The sequence below is a fragment of the Tiliqua scincoides genome, chromosome 5, assembly GCF_035046505.1.
Source record: "Tiliqua scincoides isolate rTilSci1 chromosome 5, rTilSci1.hap2, whole genome shotgun sequence".
NCBI classification, from domain to species: domain Eukaryota; kingdom Metazoa; phylum Chordata; class Lepidosauria; order Squamata; family Scincidae; genus Tiliqua; species Tiliqua scincoides.
Genome location: NC_089825.1, coordinates 128,159,216 through 128,179,342, shown reverse-complemented (window position 1 = coordinate 128,179,342; position 20,127 = coordinate 128,159,216). Strand labels below are relative to the sequence as shown.

Here is a 20,127-nt window from a genome sequence, read left to right as displayed (position 1 = left end):
CTGCTGATCTCGCACCTTCAATGTGGGGGGTGAAGTCCAGCCTTTGGGGAGCACCTTGACTCTTTTATCGCCATCTCAGCAGGAACAAGTGAGGAGCAAAGGTCAGGGCTGCAAAAGAGAGATGATAACAGCAGAGAATGAGGAGAAAGCAACAGGCGGGGGTGGGGAAAGGCTCAGCAGCTCATCCATATGAAACAACGCATGAATTATTACGAGAATCAGAAGAATGGATGAGATCAACAGGTAAAGGAAACAAAATTAAACTTCAGTAGAAATGGCTAAATTGTTTTTCTGCCTCCGCCTCTCCCACTAAATCACTGGCCTCAATTCAATTGCACATCAAAATGCTCCTTACAAAATCTATTCTGGCCATGGGTGGCTGCTGTTTGTTCTGCCTCCTACTGGTAGCAATCAGAAAGGACCACAATTCTAAGCTTCTTTCATTAGACCTCTCTCCTGAATCGCTTGCAGATATTGACCTCCACAGGGCCCACTCAATTATCAAATCTAAACTTTGGGAATCCGAATTCAACCAGCTCTCCCCAAATCTCAGCCCTACCTGTTTTCCCCAGTTTTTTGGCCTTCTCCCTTCACTTGGTCGCCCCGTAACTATTTCAGTAAGCTGATTAACCCTACCAAGAGGAGAGCGTTCATGCTCGCGAGATTCAACATCTTCCCCTCAGCTGTTCACTTTGGCAGATTTTCCATCATCCCACGCGATCGCAGATTTTGTCCTTCTTGTTCCCTATAGCTGGACACAGTGGACCACATATTACTCTGTTGCCCGGCTCACCAATCTCTCTGAGACATACATTTGAGACCCTTGCTGTCTTCTCTCTCGGGTACCTCTGCTGATCCTTTACTTGTCCTCCTGAGTGACAATTCTGTGGCCATTACCAATGCAGTAGCAGAATTTCTTTCCGCAGTTGCTAAGCTAAAACCCCCACCCTGATCCTACTCCCTCCCTTGTTTCCCCCCTTTCTTCGACTTTCTCTCTCGGCAACATAGCCACTGTATTGGCTACTGCTATTGCTATTTACTGTTTTAATGCCAATAAAGGTTTATGGAAATGGGAAAGGACCACAACTCCCCGTAACAGCTCCACAAAATCAGGTTCACATCTGCAAGCTAAACTCCCCCTGTAGCCATTTCACTTCACTTAGGGCCAACTCATCCCCTTTCTTCTTCCCACTTTCTTTAACACCACAGGGTTTCTGGGCTGCATAACAGGCAGTCATTCCACAGGTGCAGCTTTCCTTGGCATAGATATAAGCTTGACCCATGGGATGTTTCTATCATGCAGCTGTTAAAGGCATTGAATTTCTTCTAGGCAAAAAATGGTAACCTTTCTTAGCACTTGTCTCTCCTATGGGTCATCCCATGCCAAATCAACCAAATTTGACATGAGATATCCTAGTCATGGATCTGGTTGAAATGTTGCAGAATCATTATACATGCTATTTATATTTTGGGAGGGTCCTGCAGACAGAATGAAGGGGCCTCCAAGTGGAATGTGTTTTTGAAAAGTTGACTATAGATGAATTTCAACATGTACAATGACCATACAATATGTTAACACAATCCATGGCTGATGCAATCCTTGCTTGTTGGTTTGGCCTGGAATGCCCCTAATTCGGGCTGTTCCCTCTCTGTTCCCCTTGCTTTATTGAGTTTATACTCTGGATATCTTTGACCTTTGTAGCATCCCTCACTGTAAAGAACTCCTGGCTCTAGAGAACTCTGACACTCTTCAACAGTGCAATCCAAACATTTTTGTGAGAAAGCGCTGCCATCCTTACATTGGCTCAAAGTGTTGCAAATGTGCCATAAAGCACATTTGTGACTATTCGTGAGCTAACAGTGTGGGCTCAAAGGCCTGCACCAGCCCACCAGTGCTGCATCCAGGAGCAGTGCTGGCTGGAGCAGGTAGGCTTGTTCCAACAAGCACAGGGGCATAGGGAGGGTGGTGAAGAGCTGGTATTTCTGGGGTAGGATCAAGATGGTTTCCTCTGTCATATCCTAACCTCCTTCCCAACTGTCCCAGCATTACACTGGGCTTCCCAGATTTGTTCCAGCTAAATAGCTGGTGCAGATCTGAGAAATCCCTTAGGGCAGGCTGGGACTTGACACAGAGTAAGGGGGAACATATCCCCTTACCCCAAGGAGACATCCAGCCATCTCTTAACCTGCACTGGATACAGTGCAGGCCATGCAGCTTAGCTCTGCTGGCACAGTTTAGGATTGGGGTATCAACCCTAGAGTTCACAAGTCTCAGTCCTATGCACATCCTCTATTCTGCCCGCTTCTTTTAAATTTTATTTCTTTTGTAAATAATTTATATGTCACCCTTCTATAAAAATATTTCTAGGGCAGCTTATAAGTTGAAATAATAAAGTATAATACAAAACATTAAACAACAACAACAATAAAACTGCAAAAGAGTAGCAAATGAAAGCTGCTTCAAAAAAATGTAAGTAAATCATTAAAAAGCCTGGGTAAACAAATAGACCTCTGCCTGGTGCCAGAATGACATCAAAGTAGGTGCAAGGAAATCCTTCCTAGGGAGAGCACAGGGTTGACTCCTGGTTTCAGGAGGTCCTTGGCAAACTGCCCTCCATTAACTCACCCCTGCTTAGATGGGCCCTGAAAGAGTTGCTTCATCATCACCACATAAGGACTTCACTATAAGAACAGGTCTCAGAAATCAGCAGCAGGTGCTTAGCAGGTGCCCAACAATACTGGCACCTGACAGTGGCCCTAGGACAGCATTCCATAAACTGGGGACCACCACCATGAAGGCCCCGTGGCAACTTGCCACCCACCCTCACTTCAGACACCAGGAGCACCCAGAGGAGTGATGCTGACAACCCTAGTGTACAAAGAGGCTCATGCTGGAGGAGGCAGTGTTTCAGGTACCCAGGCAGTCCCAAACTGCAAAGGACTCGTAAGAGAAACCCTGGCACTCTGAACTATGCCCAGGCACAAACCAGAAGACAGTGCAATGATTGAACCCCTGACAAGAGACAACCCCAGTATTCAGTCTCAGTAAACAGTCTGTGGCTATATTTTGGGCTCATTGCAGTTTCCAACAGTGTGCTCTTGAGCATGGATAACTGCGGCTAGACTGTCCCTATCCAGGAAAGGCCACAGCTGGAGCTCCACCCCCCCTTTTCCTCATTCTTAGCACCTCTCCATCTCTCTGACCACTATGGCCTCATGCCATAGACCTTTCTCCTTGGAAGTACTCTTCTTTCCATTCCAGCACTGACCCCTGAAATTGATTCACCCTTCCCACTTTTATGCATCCCTGCTTCCACCTAGTTCAGGTCTTTCACAGGGGTGTCATGACCTGGTGTAAGGTGGATCACACAAATGGCACAAGACAGTACTTGCTTTTTAAAGTAAGTAAAAAGAGGGGAAAGAAGGAAAGAAAAGAAGGTTCCCTCTACATTGCAAATGTACACCAGTTCAGTACCAATTTAAGCGCCCCCCCCCCCAAATCCTGGGAATCACAAAGCTGCTTCTGTAATTAAGTCATGTCACATTCTCTGTTAAAAGCTTCAACATCCTTTCTATATCATACAACATCAAGATGGTTTGCCCTATGAATATATAATTGTAGTTTGGGTGGGGATGTGCTAAGACGTTCCTTAGTCATTTTGATGCGTATGTCCCATATGTGCCCACAACTACATTTTCTAGTGTTCCCTAGAGGTAAGCAATGAGATCAGCCTCTATGGCCCAAATCCTAACCAACTTTCCTGCACTGGCATAGCAGTGCCAATGGGGCATGTGCTACATCTTGGAGGTGGGTGGCACTCACAGAGGGCTTCTCAAAGTAAGGGAATGTTTGTTTCCTTCCCTCAGAGCTGTATTGCCCTTATGTTGGTACTGGAAAGTAGGTTAGGATTGCACTCTATATCTGCAAGTAGATAAAAGAACATAAGAAGAGCCCTGCTTAATCAGGCCAAGGGCCCAAGTGGTACAGCTTCCTGTGTCTCACAGCGGCCTACCAGATACCTCTGGGAGCACACAAGACAAGAGACCTGCATCCTGGTGCCCTCCCTCGCACCTGGCATTATATTATTAATTGTTATTAACAGTATTTATATACCGCTTTTCAACTAAAAGTTCACAAAGCGGTTTACAGAGAAAAATCAAATAACTAAATGGCTCCCTGTCCCAAAAGGGCTCACAATCTAAAAAGATGCAAAAAGAACACCAGCAGACAGCCACTAGAACAGACAGTGCTGGGGTGAGGTGGGCCAGTTACTCTCCCCCTGCTAAAAAAAGGAGCACCCACTTGAAAAAGTGCCTCTTACCCAATTAGCAGGGGTTAATTAGCAGGCATTCTGAGGTCTAAAACCTCTAAAATTGCACCTGGCATTCTGAGGTCTAAAATTCCCTTGCACCTGGCATTCTGAGTTCTAAAATTTCTAAAACCAGGACGTTGCACATACCCATCAAGGCTTGCAACCTCTGTTGGAATTATCCTCCATAAATATGTCCAATCCCCTTTTAAAGGCATCTAGGTCAGATGCCATCACCACATTAATTAATTAGTCTGTGGAACTCCTTGCCACACGATGTCGTGGCATCTGGCCGAGATGGGATTGGACAAATTTGTGGAGGAAAAGTCCATCACAGGTTACAAACCATGATGGGCATGTGCAACCTCCTGGTTTTAGAACTAGGCAGCCTCAGAATGCTAGGTGTGGGGGGAACGGGGACACCATGATGCGGTTCTCTTGCTGTTGTACTCCGAGGCATCTGATGGGCCACTGTGAGATACAGGAAGCTGGACCAGATGGGCCTGATCCAACAGTGCTTTTCTTATGTTCTTATATACGTCCTGTGGCAAGGAGTTCCACAGACTAAATATGCTCTGAGAAAGGGAGGAAGACAGAAGCCAGCAGATGGGAGCGCAGGATCGTGTCCACTGGCACCGCACCCAGCCTCCGGATGGAGGTCACCACCTGTGGGGCTGACGGCTTCGACGCTTGCCCCCCACCATGTGTTCATTGTACACGTGTTTGTGGCGTGAACGTGGCTAGAGAGGGACATATTGTGCAGTGCTGGTTTTTATGGAACCTCTTGTAAGCCCTCTAGACTGTGCTGCACAGAGAGGGGCTGAGCCTCCCCAGGACATTCCTGGGACTTCTCACACTGCTCAGCCCCTTTTCTCCACAGCCTCCCAGCCCCCCTCAAACCACCTCCACCTGCGCCCCACCCCCACCAACGACATTCCTTAAGCCCCGCCCCGCTCCCTGTCGCTCCGTTTTCCCGCCTTTTTTGGCAGCGTCGTTTGTTCTCCCCTCAGCCCTGAGGTGGCAAAAAGGGCGGGAAAGACACGAGTGAGGGGGGAGGGGAAGAGGCGAGCCCTGAGGGGAGCTGCGTCCAGCCACAGGGGCTGCCTTGGAAGTATGAATAAAAATATGCACCCTGCAGTTATACTGTGGCATAAATACACAAATAAAGGGCAGGAGAGCGCCTCCCAGTGGGGCAGGGAGGAAGAGCAAGCTGTTTTAGGGGTTTTTATCACTCTTAAGTCACAGTCCTATGCATGTCTACTCAGAAATAAATCTCAGTGTAGTTAATGGGACCTGCTCCCAGGAAAGGGTGTGCAGGATTGCAGCCTTAGCCATTTTTTTTTTTTGAGACTGTCAAAATGTGCACTTCCTTCTTTCCCTTTGATCAGACACTATAAACACACACACAGATGGAGTGTATATATGTGTGTGTGTGTGTATACACACACACACATACATATATACGTATATATACACATGTATAATGCGTACGTGTGATCAAACGGAAGGAAAGAAGTGAGTCTCAAAAAAGACACACTATATATATAAAGACAGTATACACACACATAAACACACAGACGCACATATACACACACACTTCATCTATCTTTTTTGAGACACTCAAAAAAAAGACAGACACTATATATATGTAAAAAGACAGTATGTGTGTGTTTGTGTGTGTGTGTGTGTGTGTGTGTGTATATATATATATAAAGACACTATATATAATATATATAAAAAGACACTATACACACACACACACACTTCATCTGTGTTTTTTGAGACTTTCAAAATATATGTGTGTGTGTACATACACTCCATATATAAATATAATACGCTCTATAATACACTCCAGATAGATGGATAACTGACCGCATTGTTTCTCAAACTATGGGTCAGGGATCAACTATCTGGGTCGCATGCCAGTTTCAGGTGGGTCCCCACTCATTTCAATATTTTATTTTTATTGTATCAGATTTGACGCTACCATGGTGTGTGACTGCATCTAGGGAAGTGTTATTTTTAACAGGCCACTATTAACAATGGTAGTTTATGGGACTTACTCCTAGGTAAGTGTGGGTAGGATTGCATTTTAGGATTATTAAAAATATTCCTGCCTGATGATGTCACTTCCGGTCGTGACATCACTTCTGATAGTTTCTGACAGATTCTCATTCTAAAAAGTGAGTCCCAGTGCAAAACGTTTCAGTGCCAGACAGATGGGTTTGTTAAAAAAAATTTTTATGCTAGAGGTGGACAGTTAATTCCCCCACTGATTAAAGTTTATGAAGCAAAGTTTATGGACATAAAGTTATGTTATATGGGGCAGAGTTGTAGGGAGACTCCGTTAAGGGAAAGTTAGAAGTCTTACAAAATAAATTTTTGAGACAAATATTAGGACTGTCTCCAGGCACTCCTGCGGTTCATATTAGAGCAGAGCTAGGACTGCCATCTTTAGCCATTAGAATTGACCTTGCTTACTTCAGATTTTGGAGAAGGATCAATGCTATGGAAGAGTCAGCTCTAGCAAAAGAATGCTGGAACGAACAGATGCTTATTGGAGGATGGGCCAATCAGGTTTTTTTTAAGTTAAAGTATTTTAACCTGGAGTATGACACGTTTCTGTGCCTGAGCCCTAAAGAGCTCAGGGAATGGATTTATGACTGGGAAACTTACCAAGACAAAGTTTCTTTATGGGAATCTCGATATTTGAGTTGGCATCCCCATATTAACATCCAGCATGTGATGTCCATTTATTTTGAGACTCTGACTTACCCACAGTTAAGAAGAGCTTTTACTGAACTGAGATTTCAACAAATGCCTTCAGCATATTTAGAGGGTAGATATAAAAAAATTCCTATAGCAAAGCGCCTATGTGTTTATTTATGGATGTGGGCAGGTTGAAGATGTGTTACATTATTTACTGATTTGCCCCTTATATGGGAATCCGAGAAGCCGTTTTTTGGAACCAATAATAAAATCCCTGTGTGGTTATTCCCCTGAACAATTAGTTTATTATCTACTTGAGGAATTACAGTCAAATGTTACTTTTGCTGTGGCACATTTTGCCCTTGCGGCTAAAAAGATAAGATCGTGTTTTATTCAATTTGTTAATAATTGATGTTTTATTGTATGGCACTATTATACTAAAGTATATATACATTTTATATATTTTTCTTTTTCTTTCCAAATGTAATGACCTATGGTTAAGCAATAAAGGATTTGATTGATTGATATATATTTAAGGTGTAATATGTGGACACAGTTGTGAGCCGTGATTGGATAGTGGGTCTGAAATGTCTTCCTGTACGACTCATGAAGGCTCATCATGATCAATCCCTTAGATCAGTGGTTTCCAACCAGGGGTACTTGCTAGGACCTTTAGGGGTACTTGAAAAAGAATTGAATAATGGTGGGAAAAGGCAGATCTGTATTAGAATGCCTTGCAGGGCTGGCAAAGCAGCAAGGAAGGCAGCTAGTTGGCTGTGAATGCCCCAGAAACTCCTAGTTTATGGTCATCAATTTGAGTATTATCAGATATGGATCAGAAGTTGAAAACATATACATTTGAAATAACAGCAATTATATTAATTACATTAATTAATTATATTAATTGCTTGCAAAAATCTGGGGATTGAAAGGATCTGCATGTTGGATCTATGAGATACTGGATTCAGTATTTTTACAGTGAAATCCATGAGTGTAAGCTGTGATTGACAGTGAATTTGTGCTTTCTTCATGTAAAACCATAAGGATCTGCCCTTTTGATCTAAGTTTCTGTGTCAACAGTTCTGGATCAAAAGTTAAGACTACATCCCACAAAACATAAATCCTGATACAGTTTTGTCCTGTTAAGCCTTAATTATTTCAATGGGAGAGATTTAAGGCACATGTTTAACTAGCTCATTGTAATCAATGGATCTTAAATGTGCCCACAGATTATGAGTTTACAGAGGGAGATTGACTGATCTACTATTTTTGGTGAAATGCTGTAATCATCCTGAAGCCAATCCAATAGGTCAGGCTATAAATATTTATTAAATGTAAACCAACTTGGGTAGGTAATAATGTCATTTCTATAGTCACTGGTAAGAATATCCCCTTTCCATATTATTATTATTATTATTATTATTATTATTATTATTATTATTATTATTATTAACAGTATTTATATATTTCCATATTTACACACTGTTGATCTAATCTCACTATGAAGAAACCATATAATCATTGAGTTGGATGGGGTCTTCAAGGCCATTTAGTCCAGCCCTCTGCTAGAAGTAGGAAAATGCTTTCTAAATCTAGAGCATTTCCAGAAGGTACTTGCCGGTGAGGGTGAACCCACCTCTTTCTTTGGTAATAGGTTCCATTGTTGAACTGCTCTTACTGTTTGTTTGTTTGTTTGTTTGTTTGTTTGTTTGTTTGTTTGTTTGTTTGTTTGTTTGTCACCTTTTCTCCAATGAGCTCAGGGTAATATAGATGGTTCCTTCCCTTGTTTTGTCCAGTATTGTGTCCAGTTCTGGTCGCCGCATCTCAAAAAAGACATAGTGGAAATGGAAAAGATGCAAAAGAGAGCGACTAAGATGATTACGGGGCTGGGGCACCTTCCTTATGAGGAAAGGCTATGGCGTTTGGGCCTCTTCAGCCTAGAAAAGAGGCGCCTGAGGGGGGACATGATTGAGACATACAAAATTATGCAGGGGATGGACAGAGTGGATAAAGAGATGCTCTTTACACTCTCACATAATACCAGAACCAGGGGACATCCACTAAAATTGAGTGTTGGGCGGGTTAGGACAGACAAAAGAAAATATTTATTTACTCAGCGTGTGGTCGGTCTGTGGAACTCCTTGCCACAGGATGTGGTGATGGCGTCTAGCCTAGACGCCTTTAAAAGGGGATTGGACAAGTTTCTGGAGGAAAAATCCATTATGGGGTACAAGCCATGATGTGTATGCGCAACCTCCTGATTTTAGAAATGGGTTATGTCAGAATGCCAGATGCAAGGGAGGGCACCAGGATGAGGTCTCTTGTTATCTGGTGTGCTCCCTGGGGCATTTGGTGGGCCGCTGTGAGAAACAGGAAGCTGGACTAGATGGGCCTACGGCCTGATCCAGTGGGGCTGTTCTTATGTTCTTATGGTCTTATGTCCTCACAACAACTTTGTGAGGTAGGTTAGGCTGAGAGACAGTGACTGGACAAAAACACCCAGGAAGCTTTGTGACTGAGCAAAGATTTCCAGGTCTCAGTTCAACACCAGAACCACTATACCACCCTGGTTCCCAATCCCATTAGATGTAGTTCTGCTCTCTAGGGCAGCAGAGGGCAAATCTTTGCCCTCTTCCTTGTGCATGGAATATAAGATATTCCAACTGTAAATTTCTTCAACCCAACATATACAGCTGTATATCCCAAATTCTCTATCATTCTGTACGTATTTTCCAATAAGTGGCCATCCTTCCACCCTACTCAAAATTCTCCATCTGTCATCTTTGTGTCTCCCCATTGTTCCCATAAAATCTTGAGTTATCCTCCTGATGCACCTTTCCCAGCAGGTGCTGACTGGTATCTCTGACTTATCTCTCCTGCTTTAATGGATTGGTTTCATTGCAACCAGTGTTTCACCCAGGAGGCATCTGACTTTTGTATCACCAACTGTGGACATATCTTTTGCAAAAAATGTGCTGGCACAGGTAAGAGTGTAATGTCTGTATCATGTCTTGGACACAACATTCAATATGTAATGTAATATAATTATGCACATAGGGAAAATACTAGGAATCTTAACTCTCTAATAAATCAAAAAGCCAAGATATTGAAAATAATACACTTTTTAATGCCCATGTATTCAGACAGTCTATTATTTTGAAAACTTTCTCCTTATTTCATTCATTAGGCTATAATACTAACCTTCTGCATTTTAATCCTGGCAGATAATTGCCCAACTTGCAAAACAAGCTGCAAATATATGCTTCTCAATGATAATGTAAGTTGTGTTTTCTAGAAGTTTAACTTTTTCCTCTTCCTTTGAATTGCATGAAACACAAACATTTTATTTGTACCGCATCAATTTGGACAAATGTACGAACTTTTTATTGATAGAGCAAAGGAACCAAATAAGTAGAATCATGGCAATGTTGCTATTTCTATTTACAGCATTACATCTTGGGGTGCAACTTTTGCCATTTGTGAGTGTGATGATGTTAAAAGAGTCCCTTAGGCTGCAGTTTTAAAAAGTTGCAACCTGATCCTCCAACAATAGCTGTAACACACAAAGGGGGGAAGCAATTATAAGTTCATGATTACAGTACTGTACAGGCTTGCTTGGGGCCAAAAAAATAACATCTCAAAGAATTTCCTGAGTATTTTGAAATAGTTTAGCATACAGAAAACTTTTTTTATAAGCAGATAACATGCAAAAACTTTTTTTCCCATGTTACAGTTTTAAGGTTACTCCTCTAACTTAAGACATGGAATAATATAGTCAGGAGAGGTAGTATTTCAGTACAGTGAACCTTCAGTTTAATGGACTAATGGGGTAAAAGGGTGTCCATTAATGCTGAAAGTCTGCTAAATCAAAATACATTAAAGTCAATGAAGACACATGTGTAAAACATATATGAGTAGTTTTTGATGAAGCAGAAAACGTTCATTGTTTCCAAAGTCTGTTAAATAGCTGTCCATTAAATCAAGGCTTCACTGTAAAAACATTAACCATTTGTAGAGCATTTTTAATTTGTAAAATAATTTAAGTTTATATTCATTCTCATAGTTGGTGAATTTTTGTTCATTCCTGTATCATACATAGGTGAGAATTGAGGCTGTTTATTAGCTGGCCAAAGATCACTGTAAGGATTTGAAAAAAAGTCTCTCATACAGTGATAATTGGAGTGCTGGTATCTTCAGTTCTGTAGCCTTATTGGGAGATTATAAAGGGGCTGCTCTCTCTCTTCTGACCATAGATGAAACCAGAAGAAAAAAGGTTTTTCAGGAGTCCTGTTGAAACGGCACTCAACTATATTGCCCATATTTCTCAGGTAAGAATGACAAGCCAGATACCATTTTGGCACTGCCTCATACAGATCCTGCTTTTGAAAATAGTTAACATTGACTCCAGAATCAGATGATGGACAGTGCAAAGAAAAAAAAGGAAGCATACATGCTTTCAAGCTGTTATGAAAGGCTCTCTAGAAGCATATGAAGCCCAGCGCTTTCAGTCTGCCATTGGTGGAGAGCTAAAGAGCTGTTCATATCTAAGGAGACCCATTGGCAATATTTTGCCTTACCTCTCTCAAGCATCCCAAAATCCACTCCCTCACCATAGCACGCAGCAAAGCCTGTTTTGGCACAGCTGCATAGTATGGTGGAGAAAACCACAGAATTGGCTTGTTAAGTATGCACAGAATTAACAAGCCAATTCTGTGGTTTCATACATGGTATGTGTACTGTGGTAACAAGCCAATTCTGTGGAACCTACCCTTAGATAAGTGTGCACAGAAGGGTAGGTTCCATTGAATTCAATGATCTTTATTTCTGACTAGGCAAGCATAGGCTTGCACTGTAAGTAATTAATTTCCCAGCCCAATAAATCAGCCATTTTCCTTGCCATGAAGTTATGTTTCATGAAGTTTCATATTACTAGGGACTATTAGTGGAGGCAGAGCTATCCCTTGGGTAGGGCAACTGGTGTGGCCACCGTAGAACCCGCACTTTCAAAACAAAAATATAGTCATAATAGGGGGGTATCACACTGCTTGAGTTGCCCCAGGCCCGCACCCTGCCTGGACCCTTTTACGGAGGGCTCTGTTGGGGGGACGGGGACTAAGGTCAGTTATAGGACTAGTTATTTACCAGTCTGGGGAAAGGTTAATAATTATGATGATCCTCATTGGCCAACTGAGCTAATTAATTACAATGTAGATAAGAGAGTCCATTGTGTATAGGATAAACTGGTTAATCATCAAAGAGACTTTCAGCAGAATCAGCAAGCACCTGAATATTAAAATCCACCACATACTCTATTTTTTAACACATCTCAATAATCGCTGTCCCAGGCACTGAGCCAGACAGTCCTGTTTGGGTGATAAGGGCCTTCAGAGGTGGAATGGGTGCATGCTACTTTTCACATGATCCCTTTCTGCAGTTGTGTCCAGAAGAAACCAAAAAGTTAATAACTGCACATGGTGGAAAAGGGCATGCATGAGAAGTGGAGGCCAAGGGCAAAACAGGCACAATGCCTAGTGGTTAGCAATTGCCCTCTGGTTCCCATACTCCTATGAGAAGTGGGCAAACTCAGGGCATCTGAGAGGAATTTTATCAGGGGGTATAAAGTTTCACTTGGGCCCCTTTGCAAAGGGGAAGGGTGAAACAGGGCAGGGGAGGGTGGTGATGGGTGAGCAGAATGGGGGCAGGGAGGGGCAAGACAGGGTGGGGGAGGGTGGAGACAGCTGGAAGTCTTTGGAGCCAGGTCTATCCACCCGTGTGGCATCGGCAGCTAGATATAATAATACGGAAAACCAAACATATTCCTAAGTCTCTCTAAAATCTTTTAAATATATAAAATCATGCAGAAAATGAGCCTCATCATATTTAGGCTCACACTGGAATGGAAAGTGTCCTGCTCGGACCAAAACTTGCTTCTGCAGCAGCTGTAGTCCTGCAGCTGTGTTCCTGAGCTCCTATATACTCCTTCATGGGAAATGGGTCTGCATACCAAAGGGCTACTGTAGCCGGCCAGTTTCCTCTCAGATTTGACACTGTATTAAGGAGTGTCATGTATGCATTCCTTGGCCTGGCACATATGGCTTGCCAGTAGCTGTAGCCATATGCTTGTGGTAGTGTCCTCAGTACCTGTGCAGGCAACAAGCCTGAGTAGATAGGAAAACATAAGGTCCCAGGAAATTTCAGGGCCCTCTCCTTTGGCTCCTGGGCCTGGGTACAAATTACCCCCTTTACCCCCCTCTCCTAGGCCCTGGGCAAACTCTTCAGTAATGCACAGATATGGTACATCAGTGATGAACCAGAAGCAACAACTATGAGCATCCTTGTCTGTGAACTTAAAAAACTAGGCCAATTGGATGAGTTAGGACCACCTGAGCATCCCATCACAACCATCTACTTACCAGGTGGTCTTGGCACCAGTCTCAGTAGGAGTGTTGACCACAATCCTTTGCTGGAGGGAAATACAGCCAAGATGACACACAATCCACATAGGACTGGCTTGGGTGAGATGTGGCCCTTCTGTAATGGTGCTGAATTCAAAACAGATGATGGCTAGTGTAGAAGGATGTCTCAGCAGGTTTTAGGATGCTGAGATACCACAGAAGCCTCTGATCAGAAGTGTCCAAAAGTTGGGGAAATGGGAAAAACATGGGGGGCGGGGGGAATCAGGGATTTTTACCACACTGCATACTGTTTTATTGCCAAACAAACCTTTTGCTAGAGTGAATAGAATTTGCAGCGGTTCCCAAAGTAACTGTCCACAGAAAATGGACAAAGTTCCATCACTCAGTCCATACCAAGCATGTTGTAACTCAGTAGTTCACCAACTGTAGGATGAACCACTCTAAGAACATTCAGAAAATTACTAAGGGGAGCATGTAACTCCTTATGTACTATATGGTCAAGGCCAGGTCCAGGTGTTGAAGTATCATGAAGGACACTAAAAAAAAACAACACAAACAAAAGTTTGAGAAGTCCTTCTCCATTGCTAAGCTATGGTCCCTCTCCTCTAGTTTTCTTCTTAGAGTCAAAAGGTTCGTCATCTCCCTAAGCAAACTACAGTCCTCAAATCTGAGCAAACAGATATCACTGAATGGCCATATTCCATTTTCCTTTTATTCTCTTCATAGGTGTGGACTTTTCAGAAGGGTCAGATGGAGCTGCTGGTTTCTTTCTACAAACACACTGCTTCAAAAGCTGAGGGAGCCCTAAAACAAGCTCACCAGAAGCTAATTAGTCAGGAAAAGTGAGACATGATGGTTGCATTCATATGAAAGAGGCAAACATGTTAGTCATATCTGCAGGGGTTATTGCAGAGAATATACCTCATTTTTCCACACACAGACAAAGTTCTTTCTCTTTTTTCCCCACTATAAGAGGAAAATCATGTTTTTTTCCTTCTGAAATTGTCTTTATCAAGTATCTTTAATTCTTTTCTGATTGTGACAGTAGTATGTGCATCAGGTTTCTGTGGTCCTGGGACAAAGCCCAGCCCTTAGCCCACAGAGTGGGTGAGAGAGTGGGTTCTCTAATGATAATGCTAACTTGAACTAACAGTTTCGGCTAGTTTACATACTTTTGCTTTTGCTTCACTTTTTCTGTGAAAAAATATACTGAAGTGTGTTAATAATTTGTTAAATTGCATGATTTATGTAAGGGTTTAGGAATAGACATCTCACTGCTGCCCTCTACTGGCAAAATGCTCACTAAAGGACAAAGACTGGGATTGGAGGGATATTAGGAGCAATGCCAACTGCTGAGGCAGACCCTCATCTGCCTCATTTTGTGTGTCCCTCTTGTGTGTCCCTCTCCCTGCAAAACTTAGGAAGCTACAGTCAGTGCAGGAGGAGAACAGGGAACTGAAGAAGTACCTCAACTTCTTGAAGGTAGGATCTGCTTACTTGAATCACACACCTTCAATGGCTTGGTTCCTGGTGGCCTCTACAGGAAGGAATGAGCCGTTTTTTCTGTGCATTTGTAAGGAAGAGGAAATTGAACCACCCTCTCTGTTTATGTGCATAAAGGTCCTGAACACCCTCACCTCTCTCCCTACAGGCTTCTCCAAGGCACCATCAAGGTAGCAGGTCAGTTTGTCTATTCTGTCCTTTTGGGACATTCATCAGGCGCTCCAGCACATGACATATAGGCAGTAAGGGCACTTCACATGAAAGCAAGAGGGTTAGGGTTGAGACCAAAAGGCAATGAACATCTTGGGCAAGGGAGGCAAAGTAATGTGGTTTCCACTGTGACTGAACAGAACTTATTTTAATTTACTGCAGAAACAGCACACCAAGGCCAGTTGCCATCACACCCCCATCACAGACAGGTAGGAAGAAGGAAGGGGTCCCAGTAGACATGCAGTGAAGCTCTTGAGCACATGGCAGTCATATGTGGATGTGCATGTGAATTCATGTCTTCTGGCTCTGCACATGTAGGAGTGTATCCTTGTGTGAGAGAAAAAAATATGATTGCATACATAAAATCCTGCATGTGTTCTCTAACAGGGATGCGTGTCTACAAATAAATACCCAGGCAGTCCTCTGTAAAAGCAGGGCAGAGATCAGCATACTTTTTTTCAGTCCCTGAGGAAATGAATACTGTATTTCCTACCTTCCCTCCCCTGTGGCTATGTAAGGAGCTGACTTAAGATGACTCAGCCTAACGAATTCCTCTAGCTGCTAGCACAATCCATTGCTACTATCTTCCGCACTAACACATGGTCTTTTATTTGCAGTAACACCAAAGTCTGTTTTTCAGCACTCCAGTCAGGTGGTCAGGTAGGTGATAAAGAAAATGAAAATCCTTTGGTTATAAATGATTGATTGTTGAAAATACATTATTTACCAAAAATCCAGGCACCTGCTCAGAATTCCAGAGAAAATGTAGATATGTTTTTTAAGCAAAAGTTTGACCCTTTTATTTATAAAAGGAGAAAAATGCAAATCTGTTTGTAGATTCAATTGAAAATCCAAGAACTACAGGTGTGACAGATCGTGGCAAAGGCCATATCTAGGTGCTGTCCAGTCAACCTTTCCACTTGCTGACTTTCTGTGCCTCTGTCTCCCTTAGCCGTTCTTCTTCCATGGAGTCCATCTCCTCTCACATCAGCCATCCTCCAGACTGGCAAGTGAGTCCCCCAACCTCAACCTCTTTTTTCCCAAGAAAGGAAAAGATACAATGGATGTACTAATTTGTTCCTTAATCTAAAAGTGGTGCTCTCTCATTTTTACCCAGAGCACTACAGGATCCACCCGGATGACCCCAGGCAGGATAACCTCAGCTGACTCTACTAATGGTAAATATACCAGAGGCAAAGGGTGGAGTGAACTCTCTAAGTGTGATTTGCCACATGGAATACATGAGACCACAAGAGGGCAATGTAAGGCTAGGAATAACAAAAAGCAGGCTTCTGTTGCCTTGCCCCAGGATTTCAGATGCATCAGACTTTCCTTCAGGACATATTGTAGCTCATAGAGAAGAGGTGCCTAGGCCATAGGGAGTCTCTACCACTTGCTCCCATGAAGGCCAGCACTGGCCTGAGATTTTTATTGTTGCTGTACTGCATTTTCTGAACTTTTTGAAAGCTGCCTTGGGCATTTGTTGTGGCAAGGGAAAGGCAAGGTATAAATACTTTAAATAAATAACACAGGCCTACAAAAAACACCCCTGCCACTTTTTTTTTAAGTTGCCAAGGGTGTTTGAACAAGTTTAGGATATTTTTGAGGTGCTGAATCAAAAAATGGCATAGGTTTTGCCCAATTGGCTCTAGTTTTCAGGATACTGCATATGAAGCACATGGTGAGAAAGCCAACACCAAGCTGCTTGAATCAGCATATAAAGTGGTTACACAATACCCCAATACTAGAGCCAATTGGGCAAAACTGATGCCATTTTTAGATTCTGCACCCCAAATATGCCCCAAAATAGGTCTAACTTTTTAAAACAACGAAGTCTGTAGGCCTGTGTAATAATTAAATAACTTGTGTTCCTCCTTTTAAATTCCCAACACAGAGAATATGTCCTGCCTATTTATTAGACAGAATAATCTTCCTTTACTGTACATTATTCATCCGAATAGAAACTCTTATGATAAAGGCCACATGGTAAACTTTGTTCTTTTCCATAAAACCTCATTGCATAACATTCCACAGACCTGCAATTCATGTCAGGAATAATATTCTTTCATTATGTTGCAGCTACTCCTTCTCCAGCTTCCACTCACAATTTATATTACAGGTGAGTTCTAGAATGAGGAATAGTACAGGCCACTCCAGGCTGCTATCACTGAATATCCAAGGAAAAGCCATAGATTACTTTTCACTGTAATTTGTGCTTCTCACTGCCACTTTTCTATCCACCATCCTTTCAGGGCCTCTTCTCACACTCCAACCTCAAACATCTTCAACCTGCAGCAAGGTATGGTGAGGCAAAGCCAAACTACAAACAGTGGACAGCAACAGGAGACCCCACACTTCAGCCTCAGCATCTTCTCTGGTGAGGAGAGGGTCCACTGTGCATCTAGCACACCCTCTGTTCCAAATTCCTTTCCTTGACTTGGCAGTCAGTTCTGCATTTTGCTCCATATGAAAATCCTCAGTTGCAGGAGTTACAGTGGAGAACACACAGGGCCTAGTCCTATCCAGTTTTCCAGTGCTGATGCAGCTGTGCCAATGGGGCATTCTTTGCATCCTGTGGTGGGGAGGAAGTCACAGAGGCCTCCTTAAGGTATAGGAATATTTGTTCCCTTTACTTGGGGCTGCATTGCAGCTGCACTGGTGCAGGGAAACTGGATAGGATTGGGCCCACAGTCCCAGTACTGTGGAATATAGTCAGGTTTAGGGTAGCTTACACCACCCCAGATTCTCCCCCTATAAATCTCCAACATTCAATTCCATACCAATTTTGGCCCACAGATCAAGCAGAGGAAGTCACTATGCCAGAACATTCCACCATCAGGAGGCTGCAGCCTGTGCAGGTGGGAGTTAGCATGTGTGTACGGAATATAAACTATGCAAAGTCTCACTAGCATATTGGTAATCACTGTTTTTCTTTCTCTCTCCTTCCTAGCTGAGGTTCATCCCTCATTCTACACCATCCTTTAACAGCAGGTAAGTAAATATATAAATGTGGGCTGCAACTGGGTTTTTTACTATCCTCCCACTGGGAGATCACAGAGGGGTGTCTGAAGGACTGCAGGTGTTATCTATTCCCAAGTGAGCATGTGAAGGATATTTCTACTTGCGTTGGAGGACTTTGCAACACAAGTCTGGAATCTATGGCTATTAGTATCAGTTAGGTCACTTTCACAAAAAGGTTCTAATTCTCAACATGCTTACAGAGAGTAGCATGAGGAAGATGGCCGACTGCTGCAGAGAAGATGATGAACATCAGATTGTATTAGTTTGTAAATTCCCATTATTGTAACATAACATTTGAACTTTGGAGATTGGGAATAACCAGCATATACAGTCATTCCCTGGTTGAAATTAAGCAGCCTGTGCTCCCCTGAGCCCCTCCCCCCAAATCAATCTCCACCTCAGAGCTAGGTCACTAAAAATCACAGAAGTCTGGTGAACATAACTGCTTCGTTACAAAGGGCCCAATCCTATCTGGGCCTTTTGTCGCTGGAACCCAAATTCTGGCAACGCAAGGCCCTTTACAGTGGTGTGAAAGCTTGGCCGCCGTCACACACTACCAGGCCACGTCCACAAAAAGCAAGAGGCACGGTTTGTGTGGTAGCAATTCATAGCGGTTTTGCTGCTCTAGGTAAGTTGGTAATGGGTGTGTCATGGGTGGGTATAAAGGCAGGGGGGCGTTTCAGGGTGGGGAGGACAGAGGGTGATCCCAGCAGTGGTGAGGGATGGGATTGGGCAGTACGTTTAGTAAACACGTACCCCTCCTCTATGTAACTAGCTCATGGTACTTTCTCCCAGGCTGCCATCCATCAGCCAGATTCACTTGCAATAAAGGGAAGAGTGGATGAATTCTGTTCTTATCAACCCAGACAGTCTTTGCATCCTTAAGAGCGGACAAGAGAAGAATAGCAGCACAAATTCTATTGAACTGTGCCGTTTGATGACTAACCATCCATGAACAATGGTCATATTCCCTGCCTCAGTCAATCAGTCTCTCTCTCTCAAACACCCCACAGCAACACCACCACATGCAGTTTCAGGTATCATTTCACATGTAATAGACTTAAGTTGTATAATAAATTCTTATAGCATCTTTGTTGGAGGAAGTATGATCAAAGGCATACCAGGTGCAAAGGATCTGTGTAGCTGGTCTAGGGTACCTTCTTACACGGAGTCCTTCACAACATATTAAACATCCATGGATCCTAAGTAATTTTATTACATTGCCTGAGTGGGGATCAGATTCATTTGGTGAGATCTGATGGATTTGATGCTGTCAACAATGAAGGCTTAACTGGCTATTCTGTGGAAAACTTTAGATATTCCATTATTCAATCTGAGACCCACAGGATATAGGACTAATTATGTCGATAACCAAGAATTACTTAGCAGATGAAGAACAAAACAGGTAAGTCTAAACAACTTTAAAAATGGCCTCCTTTTCTGGCATTTATTGAAGACTACTTATCAACACAAACCTCCAAAATATTATTTTATGGCTATTTATTAAGTAATAAATTCACATGTCAGTCTATTTTATTTATCCCCTTTGGATACATTTTGAGCAAATTGTGGTCTTGGAAGTGTATCACATACTTGTTTTTTGCATGTGCCTTCCCTCTATGTGTAATTACTGAACTTGGAATTAGCAAATGTGTTTTTGTTTCTATTTCTGAGAGACACATGTTTTGTTTTTGGAAAGATTTTCTAAAAATTCTTGAAAAGTGATTAATAGTGTATGAATGCAGGCTATAAAACATCCCTTTGTACAATCTTCTGCTGATCGTACTGTCATAAATACTAGAGACAGCCTTTCACTGTCGTCTTTCACTATTTAATTCTAGGGGTTCACAAATTTTGGCTGGCCAAGGTTTTGGTAGTCAAGCCAAAAATTTTAAGTTGTCAGGACCATGTCCTATCCTGCACAATCATATGCATGTTTACTTGGAAATCAGTCCCAC

At 42.7% G+C, this 20,127-nt stretch overlaps 2 protein-coding genes across 3 annotated transcripts in view; one reads left to right on the top strand and one right to left on the bottom strand.

The window, feature by feature from the left end:
• SLC7A8 (solute carrier family 7 member 8) overlaps positions 1–20,127 on the bottom strand; it is a 47,529-nt gene that overhangs the window by 19,790 nt on the left and 7,612 nt on the right. Inside the window, exon 2 of one of the 2 annotated variants that reach the window (XM_066627072.1) lies at positions 16–108. The exons of the other annotated variant lie outside the window; for it this stretch is intronic. The gene's annotated coding sequence lies outside the window, so the exon portion shown is untranslated. The remainder of the gene's footprint in view (positions 1–15; positions 109–20,127) is intronic. 2 annotated transcript variants of the gene reach the window in all.
• RNF212B (ring finger protein 212B) lies at positions 9,904–19,186 on the top strand. Its single transcript, XM_066631309.1, has 15 exons — positions 9,904–10,003; positions 10,244–10,296; positions 11,273–11,347; positions 14,162–14,277; positions 14,857–14,917; positions 15,087–15,115; positions 15,311–15,357; positions 15,766–15,808; positions 16,101–16,158; positions 16,266–16,326; positions 17,228–17,267; positions 17,401–17,525; positions 17,945–18,006; positions 18,099–18,139; positions 18,965–19,186. Exons 1-15 carry the CDS (start codon positions 9,904–9,906, stop codon positions 18,996–18,998), a joined length of 945 nt encoding a protein of 314 aa, XP_066487406.1. The 3' UTR covers positions 18,999–19,186.

Coding starts and splice junctions, on each gene's coding strand:
- RNF212B (XM_066631309.1), top strand. CDS start 9,904: ATGGATTGGTTTCATTGCAACCAGTGTTTCACCCAGGAGGCATCTGAC. Junction 14,918..15,086: donor AGTACCTCAACTTCTTGAAG/GTAGGATCTGCT, acceptor CTCTCCCTACAG/GCTTCTCCAAGGCACCATCA. Junction 17,526..17,944: donor CAGCCTCAGCATCTTCTCTG/GTGAGGAGAGGG, acceptor TTTGGCCCACAG/ATCAAGCAGAGGAAGTCACT.